General features: G+C 46.3%; 1 protein-coding gene across 7 annotated transcripts in view; it reads right to left on the bottom strand.

Annotated features, from left to right (window-relative positions):
* LOC139752027 (latrophilin Cirl-like) overlaps positions 1-13,834 on the bottom strand; it is a 406,839-nt gene that overhangs the window by 174,073 nt on the left and 218,932 nt on the right. For all 7 annotated transcript variants that reach the window (XM_071667809.1, XM_071667810.1, XM_071667812.1 and 4 more), the window contains exons 4-5: positions 12,487-13,146; positions 8,679-9,302 (exon numbers count right to left, since the gene is read on the bottom strand). In XM_071667809.1, coding sequence (XP_071523910.1) covers positions 8,679-9,302; positions 12,487-13,146 — 1,284 coding nt within the window. The remainder of the gene's footprint in view (positions 1-8,678; positions 9,303-12,486; positions 13,147-13,834) is intronic.

Below are 13,834 nucleotides of genomic sequence, written 5' to 3'. Positions count from 1 at the left end.
AACAGGAGGGAAGTGTGGTGGACAAGTGTTTAGCTTGAGGGATGTGTGAGTGACATGTGTCTCGCAGAAAACATGTGCGAGTGAAAAGCCTTTGGCATGGAGAGCATAACCTGCTACTAATTGTGTGACACGAGACATTAAGGTCGACTTTCAGATTGAGGGAGACGTATTCACAACCCTGGAGACAGGAGAAAAGGAATACTGTCAAAATATCTCTCGCCTGTCGCTGGAGAGGACTACGAGAGGTGTATACCTGGCGGAGTTTTTCGGGGGGGGGGGGGGGGGGGTCTTTACCCCAACAGCCGAGGCTGCGCCCAGGCGCCTGGGATGGGTCGCTTGTCCATCAAGCTGTTGGAAGCCTCAGCCGGAAGGATCAAGTAACGTCCACGGCCAGACTGGTGTGGTACACTCGGTAAATACTTGTCAAGGACACTCGTGAAGTTCTCCACTGTGCGTTCAGTGGTGTCTCTGATGACTGCAGACATGGTGTGGAAGAGTCTTGAGTTCTAAAACGTTTTCTCTACTTTCGCATATGGCACCTCTTGATTTCAGAAGTAGAAGTGTACCCAGTCTTCCATGCCTGCCATGCCAGTATGAAGTTATTTCTAAGCACAGCTGGGGAACATGCACTCTAGGATATTCCTGGTGCTGGTGATGATATGATATGCCTCTCCTATCTGCATTCAGGAAGTACAGCTTCAGCGATTTCAGCCGATCCCTGTAATTCAGTTCCTTTACCAAATCATATATATAATATATATATATATATATATATATATATATATATATATATATATATATATATATATATATATCATACTTAGTCGCTGTCTCCCGCGTTAGCGAGGTAGCGCAAGGAAACACGAAAGAATGGCCCAACCCACCCATATATCCATGTATATACATAGACGCCCACACACACACATATACATACCTATACATTTCAACGTATACATACATATAAATACTCAGACATATACATATACAAACATGTACATATTCATACTTGCTGCCTTCACCCCGCTGCACATGAAATGGCACCCCCCTACCCCCGGGCGCGCGAGGTAGCTCTAGGAAAAGACAACAAAGGCCACATTCGTTCACACTCAGTCTCTAGCTGTCATGTGCAATGCTCCGAAACCAAAGCTCCCTTTCCACATCCAGGCCCCACAGACCTTTCCATGGTTTGCCCCAGACGCTTCACATGCCTTGGTTCAATCTATTGACAGCACGTCCACCCCGGTATACCACATCGTTCCAATTCACTCTATTCCTTTCAAGCCTTTCATCCTCCTTATGCTCAGGCTCCGATCGCTCAAAATCTTTTTCACTCAATCCTTCCACCTCCAATTTAGTCTCCCACTTCTCCTTGTTCCCTCTACCTCTGACACAAATATCATCTTTGTCAATCTTTCCTCACTCATTCTCTCCATGTGACCAAACCATTTCAATACACCCTCCTCTGCTCTCTCAACCAAATTCTTTTTATTACCACACATCTCTCTTACCCTTTCATTACTTACTCGATCAAATCACCTCACACAACATATTGTCGTTAAACGTTTCATTTCCAACACATCCACCCTCCTCCGCACAACCCTATCTATAGCTCATGCCTCGCAACCATATAACATTGTTGGAACCACTATTCCTTCAAACACCCACTTTTGCTCTCCGAGACAACGTTCTCGCCTTCCACACATTCTTCAACGCTCCCAAAACTTTCGCCCCCTCCCCCACACTGTGACTCACTTAAGCTTCCATGGTTCCATCAGCTGCAAAATCCACTCCCAGATATCTAGAACACTTCACTTCCTCCAGTTTTTCTCCATTTAAATTTGTCCCAGTTCACTTGTCCCTCAACCCTACTGAACCTAATAACCTTGCTCTTATTCACATATACTCTCAGCTTTTTTCTTTCACACACTTTACCAAACTCAGTCACCAACTTATGTAGTTTCTCCCTCGAACCAGCCATCAGCGCTGTATCATCAGCGAACAACAACTGCCTCACTTCCCAAGCCCTCTCATCCACAACAGACTGCATACTTACCCCTCTCTCCAAAACTCTTGCATTCACCTCCCTAACAACCCCATCCATAAACAAATTAAACAACCGTGGAGACATACGCACCCCTCCCGCAAACCGACATTCAGTGGTAACCAATCACTATCATCTCTTCCTACTCGTACACATGCCTTATATCCTTGATAAAAACTTTTCAATGCTTCTAGCAACCTACCTCCCGCACCATATACTCCCAATGGCTTCCGCAGAGCATCTCTCTCTATCTGCTCTATCATATGCCTTCTCCAGATCCAAAGATGCTACATACAAATCCATCAGTTTTTCTAAGTATTTCTCATATACATTCTTCAAAGCAAACACCTGATCCACACATCCTCTACCACTTCTGAAACCACACTGCTCTTCCCCAATCTGATGCTCTATACATACCTTTACCCTCTCAATCAATACGCTCCCATATAATTTCTCAGGAATACGCAACAAACTTACACCTCTTTAATTTGAACACTCACCTTTATCCCCTTTGCCTCTGTACAATGGTACTATGCATGCATTCCGCCAATCCTCAGGCACTTCACCATGAACCATACATACACTGAATATTCTTACCAGCCAGTCAACAACACAGGCACCCCCATTTTTAATAAATTCCACTGCAATACCATCCAAACCTGCCACCTTGCCGGCTTTCATCTTCCGCATAGCTTTCACTACCTCTTCTTTGTTTACCAAACCATTCTCCCTGACCCTCTCACTTCGCACACCATATATATATATATATATATATATATATATATATATATATATATATATATATATATATATATGTGTGTGTGTGCGTGTGTGTGTGTGTGTGTGTGTGTGTGAGAGAGAGAGAGAGAGAGAGAGAGAGAGAGAGAGAGAGAGAGAGAGAGAGAGAGAGAGAGAGAGAGAGTGAGTTTCGAGGCCCCCTTCCCCGCTAGCATTCTCGGGTAAACTTCTTTTCCCACTGATTAAAATAAATCCTATTAACACGCTCCGCCTACCGATATGAACACCCCATTACCACACTAATAACACTGGCGCCCCTTGAAAAAGGTGGGAATAATGAGAAGGATGGACGAAGAGAAGGTGGTGGGGCGGTGTGCAGCGGGGCGGTAACGGTGAGAGCTGGGAGAATAGAGTGCGATAAGAGAAAACGTAATGTGGAGGGAAATACAGGGAAACAAAGGAAAGTATAAGAACGCGAAAGTTAATTATGAGAATTGAGAACAAATGTGAAATGACCCAGAAAAGCGAGAAAATGTTAGAAGGATATGGATGACGAATAAATGTCAACAAAGGGTAAACACGCTGAAAAAAACAATGAAAATGAATACTGATGAGGTCGAGTTAAGAAAATGGGTTTAGTGTTAACTGGAGGAGAAAATAATAGGGAGGAAAATGAACGAAGAAAACGGGAAACAGTGAAGAGAAACAAAAAAACGAAGCGGAGGAGAATGACTGAGGGAAGAAGGAAAACCGAAGAAGAAAAGTAAAGAAAAAAAAATAAAGAAGGACTGAAGAAAATGAAACAATAGGCGGAAGGTAGGAATGAGGGGAAGATGGAAGAAGAAATGAAGAACCAAATGAAGAAACGCCACAACGAAGATAAACCAGCAAAGCAAAATAATCAACAAAGTTAAGAAGTGATAGAAAGTGAAACAAGAGACAGCAAACATGCCAGAAGTAGCGGGAATGAAGGACAGAAGATAATAAGACAATAATCATGTGAATTTTGGTCAAACAAAACGGAATGAAGGGGAAAGAAAAAGTTGACACTAATGCAGGTCAGGAGCTTTTAAAGTGGCAGGAACTGAGAATGAGAGAGAGAGAGAGAGAGAGAGAGAGAGAGAGAGAGAGAGAGAGAGAGAGAGAGAGAGAGAGAGAGAGAGAGAGAGATTCTTACGAGGTTAAAGAACGACGAGTGAAGCAGATGCCACGGGGAAAGCAATAGCAGAAGCTTATTAAGCGAAGCAGAGAGCTAGGGAAGGAAGCAGAAGTAACACAGATATCATGGTAGAGAAGCAGAAGCTGGGTGAGGTAGGCAAAGGCAGCGACCACTCGAGATACAACTCCTGTGCAGCAGACTGCAGAGGGAGGGTGCAGACCCCAGGTGCAGATGTAGGCTGGATGACGACGCATGACACGTCTCAGCGGGTGATCCAGTGAGGGAAGCAGCGAGTGTGTGGAGGAAACAGAAACCGGATGAGGCAATCAGGAAGCGAATGAAGCAAGCAGAGACTGGGTGTCGACGGCAAGACAGTAGGAAGCAGTGGATACGTTCAGCAGAGAGAAGGTGAGGGAAACAGGTTAGGGCATTAGACAGCTGGTGAGAGCAACAGACAACGGGTAGGGAGGGAGACATTAAGGAAGAAGGAGCGGTTGAAGGAAGCACAGCCTTGCCCTAGTTTAAACGAAAGGCAGAAATAAGGCAGGTGAACGAAACACGAGATGAGGATAAAGCCAGAAGGTACGACAGGAGGGGACACAATAGGAAGGCTGAGAGTCGGTAGTGGTGACAGAGAGGGTAGCTTGGGATGGAAATCAGGGTATGACCGAGGAAAGGATATACTGCAGACGAGCGAGTGCACTGTGCTCGGTAACACCAGTTATCAACGAGGAAAGAGGTGAGAATTAGCCCTTCAACGCCCCCAGAGCAGTGCTGGGTCTTCCACACACCAAATAGAAAGCCTCAATTATTTGTGTGCTTCGAATCCTTCTCTTGAACATATACATTTCGAGTCTCAAAAAAGAAAACTCTATTATATGTTATCTTTAGGGGAGAGATAAGCCGGATGGTGTCAGAAAATGGAATATTTCAAACAAGGCGCTTCTGGATCCCTCTCAGCACAATAGTTGTCTGCAGCTGTTAGACAGACAAACAAGCATATACTACTTTCAATACCATCCTGAAAATACTGTTTCAGAACATTAATGTATTGTCAGAGAAAAAGTTGGAGTGTGTAATTTCACTGGGTTTTAATGACTGGTATAGGCTGAAAAGTTTTAAGACACAATTCATAAGTAGCTTACTGGTGGTGAGTGGGTAGAACGTGGCACAAGTAACACATGTCTGGCGGCAGCAGTTTAAACCCAATATAAGTAATACAAATATGAAACTGCAGACATCCCTTATGGGTAATGTGTACTCCTTTAAACCACCTTCTTGTGGGACTCTACTGCCAGCGAGAGGGAGGGCTCTGGTGGGAGTGTACTGGCCCCTCCCAATACCCCAGCTAACTCAAGGACTATACCGTCCACTACCCTTGATGCAACCCATTAGGTTGTTGACATCAGCCGCTCAAGCTCCCATCCCTCGCTTTGCTCCTCTCTGGCCGATCTATCACTGTGGGTGTTGATAGATCAACATGTCCATCAACAGCTGTGTCCCTCAAGGCTCTATCTTGTCTCCTACACTTTTTCTTCTTTTTATCAACGACTTCCTTTCTTCTACAGATAACCAAATGCACTCACACGCTGACGATTGAACACGACATTCTTCAACATTCTTCCATTCTGCTCGTTCTCTCACGCGATCTGCACCTCGTCTCGACTAAACTTCCTCAAAAAATTCAGACTTGGACAGGATATCGCAGCAGGGTAGACGAAATCTGGTGAAGTTTAATGCCTCCAAGACCCAGTTTCTACCCATCTCTATACAGAATATTCCTTTCAACTTTCTCTTTCGAGGTTCTGTAATTCCATCTCCTGACTCAATGAACATACTTGGCATTACTATAACATCCACACTATCCTGGAAACCCCAGATTACGGAAACAGCATAATTTGTCCAAAAGAAACCGAAAGCCCTAACTAAACGTCAAAATTTCTTTTCTTCAGAAAAGATGTTCCGTTTATACAAAGGATCAATCCGTCCTTGAATGAAGTTCTCTCATATCTGAGGTGATTTTAGCCCTACATCGTTATAATAATTCGTACATGTAATGCTCCATCCTCCTGTGAGAGCTGGTGGTTGAAACAGAGTGGTTTATATTTTTGTGGCCGAAACATCGACTTCTATCACGGTCTTGGCCTGTGCAGTGAGCTAACACTTAACCAGCAGCTACCAAGAGCATTCTCCTTATCTTTGTGAATAGGTATCATATCTATCACCCACACGCACGACGGTATAACCCTGAGGTATGAGGATCTGACTTGGGGGCAAAGATGAAGAGCCAGACCATCATATCTACGGGTTGTACTCTCGTGCTTAAGGAGTCTCATCCAAGCTTTGCTGTTTTGACACGTGAGGAGATCACTGCTCCACCAGGCATTATAAACCAAGGAAATTCATCATCATATGTCAAATGTTGAGAGGGATTATGTCCCATCCCAAGTCACACCTAGACTCTCCAAGTGTCAGTCTAGGCCTTCTGAATCATGTCATACCCACGCACATATCCATATACATACGTTTACCTAACTAGGATTCCATCCATAAGCCAGTTTTTAGTGTGTATATATTCACTAAAGTTTAAAGAAAATGGCCATTACGCCATCTTCAGTGCAAACATTCTCGAGATCAGCTTGGCATTGGCCCGTGTAAGGCTGAGACCTGCTGAGCTTGACAATGGCCCGTGCTAGGGTGAGACCTGCTGAGCTTGACAATGGCCCGTGCTAGGGTGAGACCTGCTGAGCTTGACAATGGCCCGTGCTAGGGTGAGACCTGCAGAGCTTGACAATGGCCCGTGTAAGGCTGAGACCTGCTGAGCTTGACAATGGCCCGTGCTAGGCTGAGACCTGCTGAGCTTGACAATGGCCCGTGCTAGGGTGAGACCTGCTGAGCGTAACTAACACCAGCAGTGTCACGAAAACGTTCGCTTCGACACACGTTCTCCTGATGACATTTCTTCTCAGACTCACTGTTCACTCGTAGAGAGAACTCATTATTCTAAAACCCACTCATTACACATATTTTCACAGACTTTTCAGTAAAGCTGTTATGACAATTGCTTACCTGATCAATGATTTCTCGAGGCTTGTAATCTAGCTTTCGTACGAGTAATATCAGAATAAGGTTAATCAATAGATTCCTGTAAAACAAGTATCATTCATATCAATTTACATATACGTGAGATGAAGGGAATCTTACATGACACTTGTAACTGTCAATATTCAATCGCTACGTCCACAGCATCACCTGCTATCACCAAGTAGAGTACCATTAACAATACGTATGTGTTAACAATGGTTCGGGGTCGTCACATCCTTGCTCCTATGGGTGTATTCCTCTTTCCTTCCACTATCATCCCGAGAGAAAAAAAATATTAACAATACTTACGCCGTCCAGTATCGTATGTTTACAAGGAGAAGGTACCTGCCTCAGCGGTACACGGAATATTTTCCCCGGGGAAAACGAGAACTCTAATATAACCAGGTGAATATTTAAAAAGGAAACCACCGGATCTAGCCGAGCCTACGCCATGTTGTTATTTGTTTCCACTGAGGATCAGAGTTAAGGACAACACTTTGGTTCATAATGACGAATGAATCGTTCGGATCGATCACGCAGGTTACTGCGATAACCTCTTCAGCAGGACGTTACGACCCTTGGGTAGATCATCGTTCCTAGAGTTCGTACTGTCGTGCTCTGGGTCGTGCCGTCGTGCTCAAGGATCGTACCGGATCTTTTTTGTGACATTTACTTCATATCTTAAAAAAAAATCATGAATCTGAATTAAGCTTTTCGTTGCCTAAGCGTTGGGTGTGCAACTCCAAGGGAGACAAAGCCACTCCACCAGGGTCGTCCGCCTCCCGTGGCCACCGATAACGGCTCCTACAGGCTCCAGCAGGCACACAATGGAGCCTGCACTAGCCACTATACTTAACGCTACTTTCCCCCGGGATTTTATACGTGAGAGCCTGATGCAATTACTGCCTGAGGCGCTGAAGGGACGGGGAGACAAGGGCAGCGGAGGGATGAGAGGATCGGGATGAGGAGGTGGGAGGATAGGAAGGTCAGAACGCCGAGGAAAAAAGAGAAAGAATGGAAAAACAAGCTTGGGAAGAGGTGAAAAAATGAGGAAAAATGAGGCACTGAAGTAGGAGAGTATTATGAGGAGAAGAGGAACACGGAAGGAATGAATATTTCCCAGAGATAATCAAGGCGACTGGAGTGCTTGCCTCACGCACTCAGCATGAGCCACCACACACACTAGCAGGCAAGGTTCTCCAGGCAGAGTGTGTGGGGTAAGGTACTATATACCGCTGCTCCATGGCGTCCATCCTCTCCCTCCTTACTGTGGTTGACAGGGTGGAACTCACCTTCACTTGTGTCCTGGATCCCAAGAAGACAAAGGTATGTGGACGAGCTTCAGGCGCAAGCCTTACGAAGCACCAGCTGGTCGAGAGCAACGTAAAAGAGGTGTTTACCTCGAGGGAAGTAAAAATACACTCTGGACCAGATGAAACACTCAGAAAGTATCTTTGCGAAGAAGGGAAGAGATACGAGTAACCCTCACGAAAGTGAACACTTGGGGTATAACTTAGCGTTCAGTACTTATAAAACATCCTCGCTCTATAAAGAATGGTCTTATAGCTATCTATGCTGGTAATGAATTACGTTTGTTATAGATTAAGAGGAAGCAGTTATTTCCTAGTCCAAGACATAAGGGTAAAGGATACTTACGTATATTCGCCTCAGCGTGGTTGACGGTCTTCTCGTAATGCAAATTGTTGGCCAAAAGGAAGGCTGCCTCTTCCAGTCCTAATAGGAGTGCTGTAGCTGCCGCTCGATGCTCTGGTGGCCTCAGGTCCGCCCACGCCGCCCGCTGCCCGCCCACAAGATGCGAGCCTGTGGCTACGGCGGCACCTACCAGCTCTGTGACCAGAGCCTCTCTCTGGGCACCATCCGGGAAGTTGTTCACATCGTCAGCCATGCGACGAGCGAGACTGTTGAGGAGTCTAGCGGTAGCAGTGACGTCACCACCGTACAGTGCCCGGGAACCTGTCACCGCCGCCAGATCGTGGGCTACAGCCAGCACGGCGTCGTTGGCATGGGCGCGGGAGGTGAGGGTCGTCAGCCACACGCTGCGACACTCGCTTAGGTCGGCGGGTCCTGCCCATCCTAAGGGGTTACAAGGGCGCCTTGCCCAGCCCGAGGCTCCACCAGGGCACGGCTGCACTGCCACGTCCCCGCCCTGAGTCCAGTTCCAGAAAAGGCCACGACCTGACGAGGGCGGACACCAGGACGCCTCACTACTGATGGGGCCGGCTGCTGTGGATGGAACCTCCGCCCGCGGTGACCACACGGCTGTAGGAGGGAAAAGGAAATAGTCAGCTCTGCAAAGGGAAGATAATACATAAAAAGTCTCCGAATACATGAACCTCTACCAATATGAGAGTCACCAGACTCAGGCTGTACATCAATACACCTCAGGGCCGCTACTTCAAAAAAAAAAGGCTTGATCAATCTCCCACATCACCCGTCAGCCACGACCCTATTGCCAGTAACTCGGGTATGCGTATTGCTGTAATGGAACCCTTCCTCACGGTGAACTCTCCCTCACGGTGAAGCCTCAGTAGCAGTGAAATCCTAACGGAGGCTCTCCAACCCCCCCTCCCCCAGGCACCCCACATGGCGGGAAAAACTAATAAGGGAGGCGTAGTATGGCCAGCCGGCTACGGGACTTCAATAATACACATTCCAATCTTTTAGGGAACAACAGCCCTGATCTGAGTGGCAGGGTGTCTTAACGCTACACACTCGATGTTGGCGGCCATGAAGGCAGCGTCCGGAGCTTAGGAACGAATAATATTGAAAAAAAAAAAAAAGTTTATACAACCACCTAAACATGCGTATCTACATATCAATCATAGAAGACTATATGAACTAAAACGGGTATAAATTTATGTCAATCCCTGAATATTCTTTGGTTGACAAATGAAATAAAAAAGGGCCTTAATCTGCCTGTACTTATACATACGCATCAAGCAAAAACGTAAAAATATATCTACATACATATATACATATATATATATATATATATATATATATATATATATATATATATATATATATATACAAGTAGATGGCAATAATGTAATCAAAACTACAAACGACTGTAGATAACAACCGATGAAAAGGAACACTCGCTGTGCCAGTGATCGGCTGCGACAAAATACCAGATCTTTCGCATGAGTGACACTACAGGAGGAGAGTGTTTTGGCTGACAAGCAGAGGGTCAATGCCACGTCCTTCCTTGATGGTCTGCAGTGGTACATAATGACAGTCTCTGATAAGGATCCTCGACTAATTACATAAAGAACTCCTCGTCTAAGGAAGAAATACTTTCAATTATTCCTCAAGTGATTGCCATGGGGGTTCTAAAGGGAAGTCTTCGAGATTCAGTAAGTTAACCTCTTAAGCACAACAATACGACCATTCAACACGACACACCAGCCTCGTAGGTATAAATGACAGGCCTCTGATCTAATCCGTACGGGTCAAGGCAGAGGCCAAACACGACACACCAGCCTCGTAGGTATAAATGACAGGCGTCTGATCTGATCCGTACGGGTCAAGGCAGAGGCCGAACGTATTATACCCAAGAACGGAACTATCGTTCTCAAGAGCTGTACCGGAGTGCCCCAGGGGATTAATACAACGACTCCAAACACACACCCAGAGTGAGACAACCCTGGGTCTCTTGAAAGTGCCCAAGTTCTTTCCTCTTGTTATATCAAAGGCAACATCATCAAGCCGGCCAAGCTTTGTCCATGCACCATTAATTGCATGCTGCACATTTGCACTTACTATCACATAGCTTAGCCCTCGAATATCTTCAACATCAGCACGATTTTAAAAGCTCTGGGTTTAAATACATTATGTCCACCCTTCCAGGAAATCCTCCCTAAATCTGAATTCATATAAAGTTTGGACGAGACGAAGGAGTGCTTCGAACAGGAGAACATATACGCCAGGCATTGTATCCTGTCCAGAATATGAAGCGGCCTAACCTCAGCAACCTGTGGGAGTTAACGGCCCGGAACACGACGTGACAGTAGTAACGGCCCGGAACACGACGTGACAGTAGTAACGGCCCGGAACACGACGTGACAGTAGTAACGGTCCGGAACGCGAAGTGACCGTAGCAACAGCAAGGTACACGAAGTGACCGCGTTAACAGTCCGGAACACCAAGGGAAATTGTTAACAGTCCAGATCATCAAGTAACCGCAGTAACGGTCCGGTCCGGAACACCTAGTGACAGTGGTAACGGTCCAGAACACCAAGTAACCGTAGTAATGATCTGGAACACCGAAAGACCTATGGTAACCCCTTCACTCAAGAGACATGTGATGGTCAAACAAGCCAAATAAACCGATCTAACGTTCATTACTAAGATGGTCAACAACTTCCTTGCTCGTCTTGTGAGGGAACTATACGTGTATCTCCTTACCCATTAATTTGTTTCCACTCTGAACAACAACAACGGTAACGTATTACCCTCACTCTAGGGATGGTCTTTTCAACTCCGCCGTTAATACTGCTGAATCTTACTAACCTTGTTATGAAGGCAGAAGCTAACCTTCAAACCATAAAAACTTGACAAGCTGTTCTTCACCAACCCAAGCGAGGACACAAGAACGCCTCTGGACCCATTAGCAATCCTCAAAGCACGATGTAAACACCCTTGGGTGTGATGACCCGACCTCTAGATTACCATTTTGCGTCGAGTCAAAGGTCATTCCATCACACGGAAAGGGTCTTGTTGCCGAGCTCAAGAATCATAGCCATGTGGAGGGAAGGGTTATTGCTAACGTTAAGAAATTAAACTATTACTGTGACAGCTCATGTTACACTACCCAGACAGAGACTATAAGCAGAAACTTCATAGGTGCTATTGAAGCACCTGTGGCGTCCCTAGCTCACCAGACCTACTCGGCAGCACGAAGTATGTCATTCCTCGTCTTTCAACACAGGGAAATACCACCACCACTCCAGTACCCACTCTGTGGCCACTACATACACTCCTCTGTAGTCCTGACTGACCAGAGAAGGCAGAATATAGAGCTTGAGGCTGTTAGTGTAATTGTTGTGCAGTCGTAACGCCGTGTTATACATATTGGTTATAACGCAAAATTCACTCGCATTCAATATGTGTAATGGAACAAGCTCAACTTAGTCGTATCCTACAGAGTTTAATCAAGAGAGTGTAGTGCTTCCTTGTCCAAGAATTCTTCAGGGACCGAGTTTAAGAAGACGTACGGATATCTGTGGGATTCTAAATCTACCTGATATGATCGAGAGGGATTACTGATGAACACTTTCGAGTCCAAGGTGGCGCTTCCCTGGCCTGGTATGCAAGGGATCTGCCACGAGACATGACCTAACTGTAACCCTCCGTACCACACGGAGTGTGGATGCATAAACGGATGATAAGATGGATGTGTTATCTAAGAAACTGTGACCATTTAGTTGTTTCTGAAACTTACTTGTGGTTGAGACAGTTGAGGTGAAGAACTGTTCCTTCACCAGCATGTCGTCCTCATCCTCCTCTTGTAAGGGCGACTCGTCGTCCGTGCTGCTTCCTTCGTCGACGTCGCCACGAGCCTTCGTACCTCCACCCGCTTCTCCCGCCGACGACACCACAGGACTGTCTACGTTTGTCTGAGGTTTCGCGGTCGTTGTGGTCGTCGAGGAAGCGGGTTTGGGTGTAGTGGTCGTGGTGGATGTCGTTGTTGAAGTGGTGGTGGTAGTGGTGGTGTTCTTGGTTGTGTTGGTAATGAGCCAGGGCGGTGGTCGTAGCGTTGTTGTAGTCGTCGTAGAGGTTGTTGTCTGCGGCAGATCCTCGATTGGTGTTCCCTTCAAGCGGTTTTCTAAGTTAATGTTGCCGTCTTCTCCAGCGCCGCTACCTCCTCCAGTTCCTCCCTTTCTTCCTCCTCCACTCTCGCCATCTCCTCCTCCAGCATCTCCATCGTTGGCTGAAGCGGGGCCTCCGATACTACCGCCACCACCCCCACTCCCTCCAACACGGCTGCCCTTGATTGGAGGCGAGGGGATGGGTGGGTCGTCCTCGGTGATGGAGCTGACGGTGGTTTTGGTGGCGATGAACCAGGGAGGTCGCGGCCGGGCTGTGTGCGACGGCGGGTTCACTGCAGCACAACACATCATCATCAGTAAACACACAGGGAAACCTTAATCTACATTACTCAATCACATGACATGTATGAACACTAGAATCAAAGTCTCTCTAGTAGCCATATAATGTCCTCTAAATCTAGTAAATTAATAAATGACTGAGAATGTTGCCAAAGACAAGAACGTTAACTGCTCCGCCTACACTGTACAACAAGAACATCTGTGACTGTGATGGGAGATGAGCATCCTGGGCATTACAGTTCAGGGAGGAGGTCCACCTGACACCACCCAGGCATTACTCCCTCAGTAACGCCACCAGCTGCATCAGAAGCCACCAGCCACGTGTTTACCTGCCCTGGGTTGTGGGACAATTCATGAGTGTCCTCATCCAAGTGTGCCCCTAAATAAATATGTAACTAAATAAGTGAGTCCATAAACAAGTGACATTAAATAGATGTGTCACAGCCAAGTGTGTCACTAAGCAAGTGTGTCAATACCCAAATGTGTCACTAAACAGGTGTGTCATATCGACAGTCTGAGAGTTTCAAGTGTCATAACCGTGTGTGGCAGTAAACAAGTATGTGACTACCATAACTGAGCAGGAGCAGCACTAGCAGGTGTGCCACTGGCTAGAAGCAACACTAACACTTGTTTCAAGGGGCAGAAGCAGCACTAGCAACTGTGCCACTGGCCTGGAGCAGC

This window comes from Panulirus ornatus, chromosome 12 (assembly GCF_036320965.1).
Source record: "Panulirus ornatus isolate Po-2019 chromosome 12, ASM3632096v1, whole genome shotgun sequence".
In the NCBI taxonomy this organism is placed as follows: domain Eukaryota; kingdom Metazoa; phylum Arthropoda; class Malacostraca; order Decapoda; family Palinuridae; genus Panulirus; species Panulirus ornatus.
This window is presented reverse-complemented; position numbering and strand designations above follow the sequence as displayed.